The sequence below is a fragment of the Calypte anna genome, chromosome 6 (genome assembly GCF_003957555.1).
Source record: "Calypte anna isolate BGI_N300 chromosome 6, bCalAnn1_v1.p, whole genome shotgun sequence".
NCBI classification, from domain to species: domain Eukaryota; kingdom Metazoa; phylum Chordata; class Aves; order Apodiformes; family Trochilidae; genus Calypte; species Calypte anna.
In genome coordinates this window covers 944,355-963,909 of record NC_044252.1, presented here as the reverse complement: position 1 = coordinate 963,909, position 19,555 = coordinate 944,355, and the positions used below count along the sequence as shown (strand labels likewise).

General features: G+C 45.6%; 1 protein-coding gene across 1 annotated transcript in view; it reads left to right on the top strand.

Moving 5' to 3' along the window:
• SORBS1 (sorbin and SH3 domain containing 1) overlaps positions 1 to 19,555 on the top strand; it is a 185,531-nt gene that overhangs the window by 136,118 nt on the left and 29,858 nt on the right. Inside the window, exons 12-20 of the mRNA XM_030453736.1 lie at positions 1,916 to 2,710; positions 3,263 to 3,634; positions 6,449 to 6,590; positions 11,077 to 11,139; positions 12,221 to 12,295; positions 12,637 to 12,699; positions 16,239 to 16,286; positions 16,387 to 16,516; positions 17,221 to 17,335. Coding sequence (XP_030309596.1) covers positions 1,916 to 2,710; positions 3,263 to 3,634; positions 6,449 to 6,590; positions 11,077 to 11,139; positions 12,221 to 12,295; positions 12,637 to 12,699; positions 16,239 to 16,286; positions 16,387 to 16,516; positions 17,221 to 17,335 — 1,803 coding nt within the window. The remainder of the gene's footprint in view (positions 1 to 1,915; positions 2,711 to 3,262; positions 3,635 to 6,448; positions 6,591 to 11,076; positions 11,140 to 12,220; positions 12,296 to 12,636; positions 12,700 to 16,238; positions 16,287 to 16,386; positions 16,517 to 17,220; positions 17,336 to 19,555) is intronic.

Genomic DNA, 19,555 nt, shown 5'->3' with positions numbered 1-19,555 from the left:
CTGTTAAGAGAAATGTGGCCTCATCCTTTTTTCTTTTGGGTGGTTGGTCTTCACAGAAGCAGTCTGAAAGCTGATATGGAAACCCTTTGTTAGAAACTGCTTCTTGTGGTGTGAAGCAGTCTCTTTAAGGGCTTGTTCCTCATGAGGGTCTCTGGAACCTATAGCACTGCCATGGGACAGACACTGCTCCTGGCATTGTCAGTGGATGAAGGCCAGGGAAGGAGCTGCAGCCTAAAGGAGAGATCCTTTTACTGCTGGGTACTTAGAGCTGCCCTGGAGTCCCTTACTGGTTGTGTTGATGAGCAAGTGCTGATGGAGGGGGCACTTCTGTAAGAAGTCTCAAGGAGTGCTGTCCAAACTAAGCTGAAATGGAAGGAAATTAAAACCAGCAAGTGCAGGTGGAGAATTAGTATTCCCTGGTAATACTTTATAGTGGTAAAGTGAGGCTTCACCTCACCTAGGAAGGTACTGGGGCTCTCCCAAGTCTCCAGCTACTGTCCTCAGGGAGTCAAAAGGAATGAGGCTGTTCCAGAACCAGAAGCCCCCCAAGGAACACTTACCAACCCACTTCTCCACTCCCTTACACATCAGGAGAGAGGGGCAGGATGGGGACAATAGCTTCTGGGACAGCATCTGTAATTTTATTAAGCTCATCTAGATCTCTATCCATGGAACAAGAATAGGTGCTGGCTACAACCTCTCATAAGTGGGTGAATTTTTTTTTTGAAGTAGTTATTTTTTCATATTTGAATGTTGCAAGCTGTCAAGGCATCTTCAGTCTGTGGTTTTGGCCATTTTAGCAGTGGTTTAGCCAGCCTTTGCCAATAAGGATGTGGCAGCAGGGTGTGTGTAGAACCTGCTTCCATAGGCTCCAGTCTTTTACAAGAATGCAGGGAGCTACTGTGTACTAGGTGAGTGGTTTAGTTCTCTTCCTCCAGTAGTGTGAAGTGTTCAGCTACTGGCAACAAAGAAATAAATAAAACAAAACTTCTCTATTGCTAAGCTTGAAAATGATGTGGCTTTCAGAAAAAAATCACTGCCATTGGAGTTGGGAGTTGCAGTCTGCAGGCAGTTTGTGGAGTTAGCAACTTGTATGTTGCAAAGTATCATTAACAGTAAAGGTCTTTTTTTATTAATATTTGCTAGAAGCAGGGTTTCTCTGGTGGTGGTTTTGATTCTGGAGGCAAATTCTTACAAACTCAGTTCCTCAAGAAACTTTAGTTGTTTTGGTCTGTCTGAAGAATCCAGAAGAGAATTCAAGAACTAGCCTTTAGAAGGAAGAAATCCTGATTTTTTTTTTTTTTTTTTTTTTTGCAGCCAGCTGTGTCAGGCTGTAGTATCCACAGGATGTCTGCTTGCACTAGCAGGGGTGAACCTCTGCAAGGTTCATTTCTCAGCAGTGCACTTGAGATGCAGCAGACATAGCCTGGGGTTCTGATTTTGGCTTTGCCATTGAAATGTGTCCCCAGTGCTGGGAGGTATTGCAAGCACGAGCCTGGGTTCAGAAATCCAGGCTGTTAAATCTTGAGTCAGGTTTCCCAGGGGCACAGGGGGTGTTGCTCTGCAGCTCTCCTGCAGCACAGCAGAGATTTATTTAGCCCAGAGGGAGAAACGTGTAGGCAGGGGCTTGAGGGTAAAGTTTGCCTGCTGCAGTCAGCAGTGCTAAGGCAGAGGGAATGTGTGAGGTGATGGTGCATGTGTGTGAGTTCTGCACTGCCCTTCCAGAAACTGTATTTGCTATTTTATTTTATTTTTCGTTCTCGCCGTATTAAAACCTGCTTAACCCAAGTCTAATGACTGAATTCATTCTTCAGATTTATTTTTCCCCCTTTTTTCATTTGATGCTGCTTCCTTTCTCTCTCTCTCTCTCTCTCTCTCTCTCTCTCTCTGTCCCTTCTTGCCTCTGCCTGGGCAGGCCCTTGCTCCTCCCCGTCCTCCTCTTCCCAAGGAGGAAAGCTTTGCATGGCGACCTCGTGCTGACCCGAGACCGACCAACCTCTTGCCAGTGCCCATCATGGACTGCGTGTACCTGAGTGCACCCAAGCCTTACCCACAGCGTGCAGCACCCAGTGCCACTGCAGGGTGTCACTTCACATCACCCACTCCCCACGGGGACATCCCCAGTGGGCAGCAAGGCTGCTCCCCAAGCCCCGCAGACGGAGCGCCTGCTGGGCAGCCGCTCCCGGACGCTCGCTCCTGGTCGGGGGCATGGTCCTCCTCCCTCCAACATAACCCTGGCAGGGCAGGTCCTGGTAGTCAGGCTGGAACGGATTCCAGTCATGAGAAGAAGGCGGATAAAAAGGTCAGCAAACTATATGTAGCTTGTTTATCTAACAGCACTTGCTCAGCCGCAGCCGAAAATTCCCCCGGCACCGCACATGACCCAGCAGGCAGCGCCAGTCTGGGCGCTGAGCTCACCCAGGCACCAGCCACCGACATTGTTTCCTCTGTAACGGATCCTGGAAAGTCTCTTCCTGCTCCTCCTCCTCCTCCTGTTCCTCCCAGGCCGTACTGTTACATTGTCCTCAGTAAAGACCCAGTTAGTCATGGTGCCGGCCGGCCCGACCGGACTCAGCCGCCACCTCCGCAAGCGGTGAGGGACAGAGTGGTAGAGCCCCCGAGCACGGCTGCCACGGGGGACAGGATGAGAGCAGAGCCTTGCCTTCCTCAGCAGCGACAGCCACCCTCCAAGGCCATGGGACACAGCATGGTACATGTTTTCTCCATAACCTTCTTTTCTTCCAGCCCTGCCAACGGTTCTTTAATTCGTGACGGTCGTTCCCTTGATGCTTTCCTCCCCTCCGACCTAATCTCTGAGAAACTCATCAGGCTTGTGGTCTTCTACTCAATAATACCTAACACACCCTCCCCTCCCAGCGTGGCTCTGCGTGTCTGTGTGTGTGGTGGTTTGCAGGGGGTTGGGTTGGGCTGGATAGGATCTGTTGTAGGGAGCTGTGGAAGCAGCAGGCTCCGTAAGGTGCTGGTCAGTGCTTCTGGGGGGGGTGGTGGACACAGAGCTGCTCTGTGGCTTCAGTTACCCCTGCTCCACAGAGCTGGAGAAGGAGAAGAGGGGTGGGGAAAAAAGATTTTGGAGAAAAGCTGTGGATGTTGATAGGCTGCAGAAGAGGTGTGTCTGCCTGAGGGAAGGCAACCCGGTGGGGCTTCCTATGGTTTTGGGTGCATCCTTGCATGACACCATATGGCTGCCTTAGACTAAAGTCCCGGTTTCCCCCGTCGCATAACAACACCTTGTTTCCCACAGGATGCCACTGCCACCACCACAGCTCAGCCTGGGGTTATAGTAGTCCCCCTGCTCCAGGTTAATCCAGACAGACAGCAAGAAGGCAGCTCCAGCACTCCACCACCGCCTCTGGTTCCTTTCGGGCAAGGCTCCGTTTCCCCTGAGACTGTTTCTTCTGGCTCACCCTTGACTTTTCCAACTCTAGATGATTTCATTCCCCCACATCTCCAGAGGGGTTCCCACCATAACCAAGCACCCTCTGCATCTGGCACATTACCCTCTGTTTACCCGAAACTGCCATTCTTCTCAACACCACCTTCACTTCTCCCTCCCGTCACGGGGGCTTTGCACAGGGGCTTGAAGCCTGAAAGCACTGGAGTCATCTCACATACAGTAAGATTTGCTGGGTCCCCTCCTCACCCTTTTCCTAAATCTGCATTCCTGGATTAAAACGACTTTCTCCTTGCAATACTAAACTTGAGAGAGGAGTGATGACTCCCTCCCTGCCAGCAGCATGACAGCTGAAACTCTCTTTGTGCCCTGGGCTCCTGCATGCATGTCTCCTGCCTTGTGCAGCTCTCAGTTCTCTTGACTTCTCACAGCAACCTCTGACTGTCTCTCTTTGTGCCTGTTCTGCCAGGTGATGCACACCTTGGGACTCTCTGCAGGATCTGCTCAGAGTAATGGATTCTGTATGAACAGCCTAGCTACAACAAACTGATCTCTTCAGGCTCCTTTAATAGCATCTCTAATTGTGTTTGAAATAACATTTAAAGCCATGACAGCAGAGCAGCTAAAGGTTAGGGCGGGCTTTCTGTTCCACTTGGAGCCACAAGACCACATGGTCTCTGCACAAATCCCCTGCTGAAATCAGTGTAACGTTGCTGCCAGTATCCAGTGACCCACAGGCAATAATATCACTTACTGAGCTAAGAGTCTTCCAGGTATGTGGCTGCTGAGAGTGGTTAGGGGGAGAGGGTCTCTTCAGGTTCAAATTCCTTATCTTTGAAACTTTTGAAGAATTCACTCACAAAATACTGCAAGAGTGTCAGCTTGCAGTTTGCTGTGTCCTTCTTGGGTTAGGTTCTTGCTTCTCTTTAAGCTCATCAGCTGCTTGAAAAGCTGGGGCATGAAGGAAATGTAGCACTCAGTTAAAGTTGCAGAGGAGGCAAAGAGTATCTGACTCTCCTAGTGCTGGAAGCCTTACAGGCACTACTTTTTTTAATGTGGTTGGTTGTCAGGGTAAGCAAGAAGCTCAGCAGAAACCCTGTCCTCTGTGGTGATGGTTTCTCTGCCCACTGACTCTGTAGAGATCAAGGGAGGGAGAAGAAAAAGCAACCAAGGATGATGTTTTCAACAGATCTTAGCACTGACCTTTCTGCCTCTGTTTGCATTGGTGGGGTTTTACTGCAGAAGTTTGCAATGGAAGTTTGGGGGCTTTGTTGTGGCTTTATTTTTTGTGTGTTTTGTGGCTTGTTTGGTTTTTTGTTCTGTTTATTTTTTTTAAGTGGAGCCTATCTGCAGTCTCCAGAAAAATTCAGCATGCATCCAGTTCTGAGAGGAGTAGTAGAAATGTTGTTTTACCTGATGTTCATGCAGTGAGAGTGCTGAAACATTTTTGGGCATGGCCACTTCAGGTCTTGTGGTCACAGAGCTGTTTTTCACACCACTGGGATTTGTTCACCTACTTGGTGACTTATCTGGGGCTGTGGAGCCTGTCCTCATCTGCCATCCCTCCTCTTTTAGGCACTCTTGATATTTTAGTTATCTAAGTGAAGCTCTCTCCTACTTCTCCCTGACTCCCACTCCTTTTTCTCAGGTTGCATCATTTGCAGGATTATCCCAGCCAGACAAATGGGGCTGGGTTTTTTTCTTAAGGACATCTATTTCTGAAGGCTGTTGACTCTTTCCTGGCCTCATGAAATGTCTAAGGCTTGATCAGATGCTGCTTGGAGCAAGATCCATCCAGCAGAGCAGGCTTGTTCCTCCCTGTTTCCTTTCCAGGCTGGAGGGACTGGAGATGTTTGTTCTGATCATGTCCAGCTCTCACTGATTTATCCCTGAGCTCTGCTCCCAGCCCTCACTGTGGCCCCTCTTCAGCCTCTCTGCTCCTCTAAGTTCTTTCTCCTGAGTTGCATTTGGCCCAAAAGACCAGGAGTGGGGGGATTCTTCTGGAGCAACATTCTCTGCGTATTCTTTTTTTTTATTAGCAATTAAAATGCCCCTGAGTGCTCAGCTCCATTTTACAGCCTGACAGTGGAGGGGCAGGAGTGCAGAACTGTGCATGCTGTTCCATCCTCTCTGTTTGGATGCTCACTCCCCGTTAATGCTCTTTGTGTGTCCAGGTTCCTCAAGCTTCCAAAGAAGCTTTGAGAGATCTCAGCCTAAGCTGGCACAGAGTCGTAGTGATCATCCCTTCTTTACCTTTTTCCTCTCACTACCAACGACAGCCCAGTCACTGAGTTGTTTTAAAGGTTTTTCAAGACACATCCTCTATTTCTGCTGAACAGCTCAGGGCTGTGGGGATACCAGAGGTGGGTTGGAAATAACCAGATAGTGAAGCTGGATGCTGTAGGAGAGCCAGAGCAGCTAGCTGTCCATGCTCCAGTGGCAAAGCCACACTGAGTATCTTCCTTGCTAGAGGCCTGCTTTTTACCCTCTGTTTTCATTATTTTAGGCAGGTAGGTGTCAAGCTGTCTCCTCAGTGATGGGGATAACACAATTCCTCAGACCTTCCTTACCAAACCAGCTTCAGTAATAACATTTCACTCCAGAATTGCATGAGTTTTGCATGTCTGACTTATTGCTATGAAAGGAATATTAAAACCAATGTTTGTGTCTGTATTTACCAGGGGAAATACACCTGCATCTCCCCTCCTACTCTCCCAACCAGATTTGCTCATTTCTGGTACCCTGTGTTTGCTGCAGAGAGTCTGCTAGATGAATTCAGTGCCTTCTTTTTGGAGTTGGAGTTGTGAAACCCAACACCAAATAATTATAGACTGCCTCAGGAAACTAATTGCATTAACAACAAACAGGGTACCTATAAGGAGCAGGGTAACACTCATGCTTATGCCTTTTTTACTAAAATTTGCTGAGGTTATGCTTCTCATTCAGCTTAAAACGTGTTGGATTTTTTCCCCCCCAGATTTTCCCAGTGTAGCAATCTTCTGCTTGCTGCTAATGATCTGTTGCTCTCCTTTTTAGGACCCAGGTCCTCTGCTAAATGAAGTGTCCCAGCGTGGCACTGACCATCCAACCTCCTTCACTTCAATCAACAAGTCCTCCTCTGCCTATCCCTCTACCACAATTGTCAATCCCACCATTGTACTCTTGCAGCACAATCGAGGTAAGGAGGCTCCTCTTTAAGTATTTGTGCCTCAAGCTGAGCAGCCTACAAGGTACTGGAGAATGTGTGTGCTGTGGACAGTGAAGTCCAGACTACTAAGAGCTAACAAAGGTGCCTCCAGAAAGCTGGAGTGACTGGGGAATATGACAGGCAAGCAAGAGGCTAGAGGTGTGGGACAATGCCTGCTTTTTCTGATTGAAACTTGTGGAGCAGAAGCCACTCTAAGGCTGGGGGAGAGGCTTATAACTGGGCTATAAATATCTGAATAAGTTATTTCAGGGTAATAGTTTATCTTCCAGCTACTTGAGTGTGAAAGCAACCATATTTTCAGTTACTAGGGGAGAGATTTGACCTCTGAATTCTCAGCAGAATTTACCCAGTAGTAAATAATCCATTTGCCCAGAAGTTTGAACTTGCCAATTTATTCCTCTGCCCCTAAGTGGATCAGCTCAGACTCCTACTGCTGTAGCCCTTGAGCTGTGGATTTGCATATGAAGAAACCAACCTTGTTTGAGCACTCCCATTAACTAATCTAGTCCTTTCTCTGCCTCACAGCAGCTCCCTCTGGACAGGGAGCTGCATCCTTTACTTCTGGCATTAGAGGGAAATTTGGCTTCTCCTTTCTAGCTGGTGTTAGCCCAGCCCCTTGGTTCATTGTGCATCACTGAAGCCTGGAGCTTATGGAGGGCCCTAAGTGAGAGTTCTGAAACATTTTTGGGCTTGCCCACTTCAGGTCTGTGGTCACAGAACTGGTTTTCACACCACTGGGATTTGTTCACCTACTTTGGTGAACAGGTGCTGTCCAATTTACCTTGGTTTCCAGGGGACTTAGGAAGCTGCAGGACAGCAGATTTCTACAATGCTATGGCTTACCTTTTGCTAAGAGACAAAAGTACATCAGAAATCAGATGGTGTGATTTTTCCAGTGTCTTTTTAAAACAGAGTTCAGTTCCTGATCCTGAAGATGGGAAGCTCAGCTGATCATAGGGATCACAAGCAGGTTACCTCTTCCATTTTGCCAGCATCTTTGGTTTGCTTACATACTTCTGAATGTGGATATCTGGATTCCTCAACTGCTTCAAGAGGAGAAGTTATTATTTGAGACAGCCCTTTTTTATCTCTCCAGTTTTTTTAACTGACTGGTGAGGTACTCGTTGGGTTGGGTTTTGCACTAAATCAGGAGTATTTCAGTGTCTACCACACAGGGCCTTCTCCAGTGGGGTTTCCTTTGTGTTCCAAGAACAGAGCAAAGTTCAAAGGTTCCTGGGGTGAGAGCTGCAGTTAGTGAGGAGAAACATTGCTTTCCCTTGCTGGTGTTGTACCAGCACCAGTGAAAGTGTGTTCTGCCAGCAAACAGCCTCCAGCTGGAGGACCCTGACCTGCTGCAGGCCTGCTTGGCCCAGTGTCCATGCAGCCCTCAAAGCAGAGTTACCTCCTGGGCAGGCACTGCATGGCATGGTTTAGAGTGAATATGTAACAGATGTCATTAATCTATTCAGGTTTTGAAATCTTGGCATTAATGGTTTGAGCTTTCAAGAGCTTAACTTCAGATGTCAGTAAAATAGTTTCTTGTTTTCAATTGGCTTTTGTGCTTTAGATTAAATGATTAATGGCTGGGGAGCAGAGAGCAGAGAACAGAAATCCAAGAGTTCTTGGTTTATTATGAGACTCAGCAAGCACCAGCAATGATCCTTTCCTGTATCCCTCCAAAATGCTGGCAGGTTTATTGGTTCAAAATGAGCCTCATGCTAAGGGTGGCAGAGAGGGTTCTCAGGTCGTGTGACTCTGAGGAGCTTTACTGTTTTAAAGTTGTTTCCAGTCAACTTTTTTACATTCTGAGGTTAAGAAAGAATTAAAAAAAAAAAAAAGTAAGGCCTTAGTAAACGTATTGGTGATTGCATCATGAGATCTGTATTATTCCACGAGGCTGCAGTGTGAAGAAGGAAGGGGCTTGGTGCTCTCACTTTGGCAGGGTATTTGAAAACAGATTCTCTCCAGCAGCTGCTGGCTGTTTGTCTGCAGTATAATTTCTTGCCTGTCAGAAATGCAGCACTGGAGCACTTGCTGTTTGTGTCTCACCCATTTGTTCTGTATTTCTTTTTGTTTTGTTTCTTCCCTTACCACAGAACAGCAAAAAAGGCTTAGTAGCCTGGCAGGTATGATGTGAAAGGTCTGCTACCCTCAGCTGCTGCCTCTGCTGGAGCAAAGCTGCTGTGTTGTTAAGCTTGTGGAGTACCTTCAGCAAACACATTTTCCAGGAACTGCAAGGGAATGAGGATAAATATTTGTCCTGGCTTAGTCCAGATCACTTTTCTCCCATTGCTGCCTGTGTGGTACACCAAAACCCTACATTACTCCTACCTTCCTCCTCAGTAGTAAGATTTACATATAGTTTTGATCATTCTATTGACTGCCTTTCAGTTTATTCCCAGGGGAGCAATATCTGATTTCTCTTCAGAGCCTATTGAGTTAGTCTGGCTTGTGTGGAGGAGGAAAAGAAATCAGTATTTACATGACTCCAAGAGCAGAAATATTTGTGCCAGATGGTCAAGAAATAGATGATATAAAATAGGTAGTGTGGCATGTGTGCTGCCAACCCTGCTCTCCCCAGGCAGTGTGGGAGTTCTGTCCTTGAAAGATGAGCAGGTTTGCTTCCTGGTCAGCTCTCACTCCCCACAATCTGGAAATAGAAGTAGCTCAGGCTGCAGTGGGTGTTCCAGGAACACATGTTCTGCTTTACCTCTATTATATTATTGTTTACTTATAGCCACGACAGGGTAAATGGAGAAGTGGGAGAGCAGAAATAAGAATGGTCTCATTTTAGTTGCTTTTTACATGCTCTCTATTAGAGGCTTGATAAAAGAGGTTTGTTATGGAAAGGGACCAAATGCTTCCTAAAAAATGGAGACCCCTGCAGACCATGGACACAAAAAGACCCCAGAATGTGAACACACATGCAGAGAGAGGAAATAGGAGGAAAATCCTAAAAAAGAATTTAACAGTTGCTTGCCCCATTTTGAACATTCTAAGCATTATTCACTTTTCTTAAAGAGGAGGAAGGATTAAAGTTTGATGGTCATTTCAAACCAAGCACTTGAACAACAAATGCTTCTCAGACAGAATTTCCCAGGGCAGAATTGTGTTTGCTCAAGGCACCACCAGACCAATGCTTTGTTATGCATGAGCCTTTCCTCTCCTAATTGTCCCTTTCAGATTTCTGCACATTTAATGGCTTTGGCAGGGTGATGATGTGCATGTGCACAAACATCTCTATCTTCTCTCTCTCTTCAGTGCATGCAGTGATGTAAAAAGGGTAGGACTTGCCAAGTCTTGATGAGGCAGACTGTAAAGTCACAAGTGAAAAATCCACCAGAAAAGCCAAAATCCACCCAGTTAGCTTTGCTGCAGCTCCTCAGAGCACAGAAGAGCTTCAGAGCAATGTGAGGCCCCTGGTTCCTTGGCTGGTGGTGGTGGCACCTGCTGCTAGGTTGTGGGTGTCACTTGGGCAGTGACACAGAATTCCAGGTGGAAGCAATGTGGTGTGGAGCATCAGTTGTTCTGCAGAGCCATGCGAGGGAGGACTCGTGGTATGCTGAACAGCACTGCATTTGGTGTTTACAAACAGCCATGAACTTGGGAGCGAGTGGCTTGCTGGCCCCCAAAATTCCTTGGTAGGTTTCCTTTAGTCCTGAGTCTGTCAGTGCCCCAGGCTGCCTCATCAATGCTGGCTGGGGTTTTGCCTGCACAGGAATGGAATACAGTGATGCTGGTGAGGTGCTGGGATGAGATAAGAACGCCCCTCTTTTCATTTCCAGATTCAGTGCCAGACAGATTAGTTGCTGATAAAGTTGATTCAGCCCTGGGACGGGACAAGGTGGCTCAGGAGACAGTGCAAGGGAGAAGAGGCAGTGGAGGAGAGGGAGAAGCAATTGTCAAGAGCCCTCAGCACATGGCTGACACCTCCATCGATGACATTGGCATCCCACTGAGGTAAGGCACCAGGAACCTGGGCCAGGTTCTGGGGGCTCAGGGAACTCACTGAAGCTCCAGAGCCTGCAGAGGTTTAAGGGTGGCCTGAATTCTACTTCCAACATATTTATTTTGAACTTTTGCTTCCCTTTTATCATTGACCTGTTTTAGCTGCCTCTGGGGGGAGAAATGAAAAATTAATATTTCTTGTTCATTGTATTTGAGAGTACTGTTTTCTGCTCTTCTGTTCAAACACCTAGCAGCTGAGGGAGAGTTTTGCCTCATTTTAGACACCTTCAGGGCAGAGATCTCTCTGCTGCAACGTGTAGCACTCGTATTTAAAGTATTGGTTTCATTCATATAGCCTTGATTTTTAGGCAGTCAGTGGTAATAGCAAGTCAGTGAAATGGAGAGCAGAGTGTAAACTCTTTTTATTGCTGGATGATTTGTAAGAACTCTGAAATGTCAGTAGAGTTTGTGGCTGTGATTATTTATGGGTATGTTTATTTTCCAACAGAACACAGACAGATCCAAGGACTGTACAAGACAATGTTCAAACAGATCCACAAGCTAAACAGAGGTACTGTAACACAGAATGGCTTTGCTTCTTTAAAAAGACCACCTTGACACCATTGTTTCAATTAATGTGAAGAGTTGTAGTGGATGTTAAAAGTCTTTACTGTTAACTAGCATTTACTCTGCACCACAGACCTCAGCCAATCTATTTGAAATCTCTGAAGACAAAGCTGAGAGAACAGTGAAGTTCAAAGAAAGGTCTGAGTTGTTCTGAACAGCAGTGCAGAATCAAGATCACTAATTGGAGATCAGAGAGCTGCTGATAATTCCTTATTTAGATCCCTTAGCAGCTAAGCCCACCTGCACAACTTGGAAGGATGGTGGGGTTGTCACTGGAACTGTCCTGTGCATCCCAGAAAGCTTTGTGCACTGTAAAGTTTAAAAAACTGCATCATAAACTTTGGTTTGAAGCCCACTGAAACCAACAGAAGGTTTCCATTGTGTTTTTGGGGTTTTTTTTGATGAGTATCATCATCTGAACTCTGCTTTTTCAACCCTCAGTTTTTCCCTTTCAAAACCTGAAGTCCTGGCAGGCACTGAACAAACTTTGTAGTGGTGCCTTCTCAGGGAAGTGCCCGTCCTTTGGGCACTGATACATCAATCCCTTCTGCTGGGTGAGAAATGCTGCAGCAGCATTTGCAGTCTGAGCCCCTGAGCAGCCGTGATGTCAGGGCAGATGCCCTGCAGAGTGGTGCTTCCCTAATAAGAAAAACCCAGAGCATGCAAAACTGGAGCTGTGTTTGCTGCTGCAGGGGTGTCCTGATGAGCAATATTGTGCTGTTGCTGCTTTGGGGGGAGGAGAAACAGTTGGTGTTTCTAATGCCAGTGCTCCTCACTGAGTTCTCCGCTCAGCCAGAGGCTTCAGGATGAGGAGGATGAGTTCAGTCCCCTCCTCAGCTTCCAGGCTCTCTCCTCTCACAGAGCCCCACATTTGAGGCAGCAGAAAGGCATCTTGGTTGTGTTGTGCTGGAAGAGCAGCACCAGAGGGACTGTTCTGCAGCTTGTATGGGTTCTTGTCTCACCCTTCTTGCCCTTTTAAATCTGTCCTCTCTGTTCTTTTTTGCAAATCATACTCTTCTCCTTAGACACTCCTGAAGAAAACCCTTATTGCCCTACCTACATTTTTCCTGAACTTCCTGAAATCCAGCAAAAAACTGAAGGTACCAGAAGTTTAGTCAGAATATCTGTTGTCTTGTGCTTTAACTGTACTATAGTACCCTAATTAGTAATTAGATCCATTAGATTCAGTTCTAGATCTCCCTCCCCCATGTGTTACACTGGCTGGAAATTCAGTTATGCCCAGTAAACCTTCTTGTGTGATGCATAAAATAACTACATTTGACTAACCCAGTAATCTCTTTATTTAAAGTATGATGCCATTTGCTGTAGTTATTGTTAAAGCAGGCAATAAACTCGTAGTGTGATAGGAAATTGGGGGATGAAGGAGAATCTCCACTTCAGTGTGGATAGTCTCAAAACCCACTGCTTTTCTCTGCTGCAGAAGACAATCCTTATTCTCCTACATACCAGTTTCCTGCGTCTACTCCTAGTCCTATCTCTGAAGGTAATAATAAAGGACCATATATTTTTTTTATTATTATTATTTTTCCCTGCACAAACGCTGCCTTATCCATTTATTTTCTTCCTGGAGTTTTTTCTAGTTGCTGAGCATTATGCTGCCTCCTAATGATTTGCTGCACTCTTAAGCATTGCCTGAACTGTTTGATGCCTTTTTGGCTTTGCAGTGCTCCTCTGGCTTTGTAACTAGTACTTGACTAATGCTCCAGACCTGGGGCTGGCTTGGGTTTATGTGCTTAATCAGTTGTATTTAGCCCTGTGTGTGCAGTGATTATTTAACATACCTGCAATGCAGACTGACATGTAAAGATGTGGTTTAACTCAGATTTCTCCCACCCCCCCTTTTGGATCAATAAGTTTCTTTAATAATTTAATTCTGGGTTTGAATGTTAACACAGTGCTAGGGCCAGACCCAAAATGCCACTGAAGTGTCTTGGTAGAAAGGCTGCTTGCTTCAGTGGGTTTTGGATCAGTCCCTCAATGCAGTCATTTGAAATAGATGTAACTTGGGAAGATAGGGTCAGGGCTGGCCTTAGGTGCACTTGGCATATCTAGGCAAGGATGAAATTGGACAGTCCCATCAGCACATCTTGCAGCTTGAAATAACACTGTCTTCTCTTTATCCTCTCCACGTGCTCAGCAGATTCCTTTAAACTTCATGGACAAACCCAAAAATCTTTTGCAGTCATGTTTCAGGGATGGTAAAATCAGGGGTAATTCTCTAAGCACGTGCAGGAGCATGAAAACACTTCTGTGTGAGAAACACTGGAAACTGCTGCACACGTTGGACATCCAGGCATTTCCTGGTGGGGAAGTTGTTGGTGACAGCCTTGTTGGCTTGCTGCTCCTGTAGCACTTCAGATCCTGCAGTTTAGGAACTTGCCTACTTAGCCTGTGCCTCAAGGCAACCCTGGTGAGACTGTTAATTAACCATTTCAGTCCATGTTTACATTAAAAATCTGGTGGGTACTGTGTAAGAAGAAAGCATCAAAGATGTAGATAGAAGACAAGAAGATGGAAGGTGTCACTGTTAAATCAGTGTGGGCTGGTGGCATGCACAGATGCCATACATCTATGATGCTCCTCACTTCTTGGTGAAACCTGTGGGTGAAGAGCCCTGTCTTGCAAATCACAGGGCAGTGTAAGGTATTTTCTGGTGGCAGAAAGGTAGGTGGGGATGGGTGAGGCAGAGACAAAGAGCCTCACTGATCAATGAGAACCACATACACTCAATCTTCTTGTTTGTAATGAGGTCTGAAAATCCATTTTGCTGTTGTCTGAACTAAGATATTTTGCAAAACCAATTAGGGTAATATATTAAGAGTTCCACAGATGGTTTCCCACTAACATCCCCTGTGCACTTACAAAAGTGCAATATATGAAATTAATCTGCTGCCTTAGGTGCTTGAATTTTTATTGGACCAAGCATTTGCTCTTTATTCTTGATATGCTGGGAAAAGTTTCTCTAAGATCTTCTTAGAATCTTTCCTTGCTAAGGAATCCAGACTATCTGATGGTGTAAATGGGTTGGAGTGCATGTTTTCTGTTTAAAAACCTTTCAAAGTTATATACTCAACAGAGAAGGATTAGAGCCCCAATTCCATACCATCAGTACCAGAGCTTTTTTGCTTTGGGTTGAGGCATAGGGTCTTCCAGACACACCAAGATTTGGGCTCCTTTCTAAAATACCTTAAGAGCCTAAAGGTATTGAAATGTAAAGATTTCAGCCAATCCTCTAACAAAATAATCTGCAGATTCTCTGGGAATTAGAGAGGAGCAGCCTCTTCTCACTAATGGAATCAGATTCTGAAACTACCAGTTTGGTGATATTTTGCCCCATTAAGGAGGTCCCACAGATAAAATGCAGCTCTGAGGGTCAGGAAGTCTTGTTTTAGTGCTCATCTGTGATTTGCTCTTTAATCTTACTGTGTCATTCCACATTTCTGTGTTTCTGTATTCCCTGTTCCCCTGTAGACACTCCTTTTTGTAAGGTACTTGAAGAGATAGAACTTACCCCTTGTTGTTACTGTAGATATTAGAATATTGGCAATTGGAAAATAGCTCTTACCTGCAGTGATTTTATTTTTCCTGTCTAAATGATGAGCTGTAATGAATATTGGCATTTCTCCAAGTAAGTAAATACATTTTTTCATTGCTCACCAGCACTAAATAGCACTGTGTGTTAAATGGCTGTGAAAATAGGATTTTTTAGACATTTGTTCATCTGTATTTGTAGGGACAGAGAGTTGTGTGATCATTTGAGTATTTTGCTGTCTGAATAAACTCATCTTTTATATAGGAATGCCAGTCAATTTTGTTAACAGCTAACTGTAATAACATTCAATAAATATTTGTTTTCTGTCATTTAGGTTAAATTATTATGGGAATTGGCCTGCCAATTGATCTTTGCTATTTTTAAACCTGGAGGTTGTGATCAGCACACCAGAGTGAAAAGCCATCTGTTTAGAACATAAACCTTCTAATTAGTTCACCAAGAGAACTCAGCAGAGGAGATGAAAGTCAAGACTTCTCTGAGGCTTTCTGGAAAGCTTGATTAATCCTTGAGTGCAATTTCAGGTCAGCTGTGTTAGCCAGATTGATTTTTCCAGCAGATGAGCTCAGCTGTAGCAGCTGATTGATATCCTCGCCACCAGAGAAGAGCTGGAAGTGGTTTCATTGGGGAAATCCCACTGGCATCCCTAAATTCACATAACACTCTTGGTACAAACTTTTCTTATCTAGTTTATTCTAGCTACATCTCATTTGTTTTTCTGTCTTTTGGTCTCTGTCACTCCTAGTGGCTTCTTCACAGAGGGCTTAATAAAACCTGTGCTGGCACTTTCCTTTACAGCTGTTACATTTTGTTTTCCTCCCTTTTTGCCTTGGAAGTCCTGTAAGTGCCACACATACTGCTCAGCCAGCCTGCAGCCTCAGCAGCAGGGAGGTGATGGGCCTGGGGATCCAGTTTGGGTCCCAGCTACTCCCTGCAGTTCATTGAGGATTTGTTCCAAAGCCTGGTGAGGAGGGTGGAAAGAAACTGCTAGGTTTTTATCAAATTGAAGTCTCTCTGTCCATCTCCTATAGAGGTGATGGGTGATAAGTAGATGTGCCACCTTCTCTTGGGGTGTGCCTTCCTTGCAGAACCAGTCTCCTGGAATCAAGGTAGCACATGAGCCAAAGCAGCAGCTGTGTCCTGGGACCAAGGGCTCAGTTTACCTTTCAGCTTTTGATAAATGGGATCTGATAACCCTTTTTTTTGTTAGTTTTGTGATAAAAAGCCATTATTTTCTAAAATGCTTCGAGAGCCTGGAGAAAGGTGTAAGTTCTACCTTAATATTTAATTTAGGAATTATTTTAAAATGCAATTTAAAATTCATTTTCTTTTTTAGGATCCTCTCCCTGTGGTAAGTATTGGGCGTATCACTCAAATTATGGCCAGTGTATTAACAGAAGGAAAAAAGGGGGTCTTGGTGCTGCTGCTTTGGGGCTTTTTCAGCTCACTTGCAAAATGCTTTTGTCTTTCAGATGAAGATTCTGATTCGTACTCTCCTCGTTACTCCTATTCTGAGAACAGTAAGTGCTGCTCCAGCAAACAGGAAAGGGACCAGAAAACTTGCATTTCTTTGTCTCCTATCCAGCTCACCAATATTCCTGCCTTTGACTTTTCCTCCAGGCAGAACCCAGCTCTCAGTTCCCCGTTCCAAGAGTGAGATGGACAACATTGACCCAGAGAAGGTTGTGAAGAGATCTGCTACCTTGCCACTCCCAAACCGTACCTCATCACTCAAAGCCAGCCCAGAAAGGTGACCCCAGCTAAGATCTATCTGGTACTGGAAGAATTCCTGAAAGCTGTGAATGGGAAGGGACCAAAGAGTGGGAGCTTTAGGTTCACAACTCCAGATATACTTTTCTGGGGAAGAGGAGAAGTGGTTCAGACCCTGATTCTTGCACTAGGCAGCAGGTGAACTCCTTTGTTGTCTCAGCCCAGGCTCCCATTTTCTTACCAGGCATCAGTCTGGTGTTGCATAGTTTCCTGCTTGGGTGAGGAGTGTTTTCCTGGGTGGAATTCCCAGAATCCAGAGAAGTAGGAGTTAGGTAGCTATTGAAGTGGCCAAAATGAACAAGTTTTCACAGAAGAGATTTAGTCTGAGTTCTGCTCATAGTTTGGCCATGTTTGTATTTGTGACTCTAGTTGAAGCCCCCCACTAAGTTATTGTCAATCAGGAAAGGTATGGAAATCTGGAATTCTACTGAAAATACCTGGAATAAACCCCCCCCTGCCCAAGTGGTTTCAGCAGCTGAGCTGTGTCAAAGTCTGCCAGCTACAGATAAACAAATAGATGCCCAGAGCCCTGTCTGAACTCTTCCTCCTGCAGCAGGCTCAAAAAGATTTAAAAAAAGTAGACTGGTGAAAGCAGGATTAACAGGGAAAGGCTCCTGTCAAAGGGAAGTGCTTGTCTCCATGGAAACCCCAGTGTTTTGGGTTAATTGAGCTTTCTTTCCTCAGGACTGACTGGGAGCCTCCAGACAAGAAGGTGGACACGAGGAAATACCGTGCAGAACCCAGGAGCATTTATGACTATCAGCCAGGAAAGTCCTCAGTTCTGAACAATGAAAAGATGGTAATGTTTGTTTTATCCTGGCTTGTGGCTTTATCCTCTGATTGTAAAACACTCCCCAAGTGCTTGCCCAGTTCCATTCCAACAGGATTCCTTCCTCTGCTTACACTGCAGTGTGGGTGTGATGCAGTTTCCTGTTGTATATTTTGGGTTGAGAACTGCTCTGCATAACTTCCTAACCTTTTTGTTCCTTAGAAAGCAAGATCCAGGGGGATTTGAGAGGCTTCTCCCCTTTGGATGTGTTGTTTTCTGTGTTTAAGTATAGATCACTAACCCCAGTTTTTAATCTGTGTTTGACACTGTGACCTCTTCAGCAGCTGGTTTGCCAGCTGTGCTTTTTCTAGGGCACAGCTTTAGCTGGTGAAGGAGAGTTGAAGGAATCATGCATCAAAGCAGGCTGGTTCGGTTTCTGTGCTCCTCTGGTTCTTTAACCACCCAACTAATTCTTGAAGTGCCTGTAACACACCTCAGGGCATGGTCAGCTCCCTGGGCTGGCTTCCTCAGCTGGGTCTCACCAGTCCTGTGGCAGGGTGGCAGTTACACTGGTGTGTAACCTGGAGGAAGAGGTGAGCTGTTACCCATTCCAGTGTGAATTACTAACTAAGGATGTGAATTGACAGCTGGGGGCATAAAAAAGCCTCCTTCTGCAGGCTTGGCTGAGAACAACTTGGCAAGGGCAGGGGGGAGAGGTGGTGCCAGCCTCAGCCAGTCCTGCATAAATCACCACAGCTCTCTGAAGGTGTCCTGCAGTGGTATAAGTGTGACACTGGAAGTGCTTGAAATCCCTGGGTGAGGTTACCTGTGTGTAGGCAGTTTGGTACATAAGGTGTAAGTGACCTGCAGGATTCCCTTAGCAGCACTCACTGTGTGCAGGTTACAAATGTAAACTGGATTTTGTGCCTTCCCAGCTCAGGCATTGATGAATGCATGGAGTAGGTGAAGGGATGACAAACCCTGCCATGGATTTACACAAGAGCAATCAGGAATTAAATCACTAGAAATGTAAGAGTCAAGTCTGACTGGGGGACCTGAGGTTTCTCCTTAGTACCTTGGTAGGTTTTCTTTTTGCCTCCCAAGTGTGATCAAGTCATCACTTCTTGGAGATCATGCAGCCAGCTTCTTTTCACACCCATGTCCCTTCATGGAGTTAAACACAGTTGCTCCTGAGGAGCATGTTCCAGGTACCTCCTGAAATGGGTGATGGGTCCTGCTGGGCACTGGCTCTGCCCACCAGAGAAGTGCCAGTGAGGAGAGGTTTGAACATGATGTGACAGCTCCATTCCTGCAAGAAGAGATTTCTGCTAACTTAAGTGACAGTTTTGTCTCAGAGTAAACAGCCAAGACTAAAACTTGTGGCAAAAGGCCTGCTCAGCATTTATGAGTGGGCTGGCATCACCCGTGGCACTGTTACATGTTCAGACTTCATCAGGAACTTAACTGAGCTGTTGAATCAGAATCTGAAAGCCACAAGCACCACCAGCAGCAGCATAGCTGAAAAAAAGTGTACAGAGCTCATGAAAGGCAAGAAGAATGTAATAGCTGTGTGACTTCCAATGTCATTTTTTGAGCTTTAATTTCCAGACAGATCACAGAAAAAAGAAGGTCTTGAGATAGGGGCCTCTTGGTCTCCATCAGCCTTACTAAATATGACAGTAATTCAGTGCCATTGGAGATCAACAGGATGGTAACCAGTGATTTCAGACTGAAGCATTGCTCTTCTTTCAGCATCAATCCTGAGCTCTTGTCCTGGAGCATTTTTGGTGCCTTGTGGCAGAGGCTGGCACATGTAGCCAAGCCCCTCAGAGACCCCATCACAGGACAGCTTCCTTGGCCCTCTCTGGGTGTGGGTGGCTTGTTGCTGGCAGTGATGGAACATTTGGGATGAAGCTGCAGATCAGACACCAGGTGTTTGTATTTTTGAGATCCAGTATGTCTAAGGCCTGAAATGCAAGGGTTGAGTAGATGTCTTCTGGTGTGTGGCAGAACCCTCAGCACTGGACTTCATTCTCTGGGCTCACCAGTGTTCTGGTTAAACAGCTACAACTGCTTCAACTGTTTTTTGTTTTGTTAAAACAGATTGTGTGGACAAAAGGGAAGTTTCTTTTTGGCTGTACTGTTTTCTGTCCTGTCTGATTTTCCTTCGTTGTAGTTTTGTGTGGTTCTCTAAACATTATTTGTGAAGAAACAAGTAATATTGTCTCTCTCTCCATCCCCTTCAGAGGT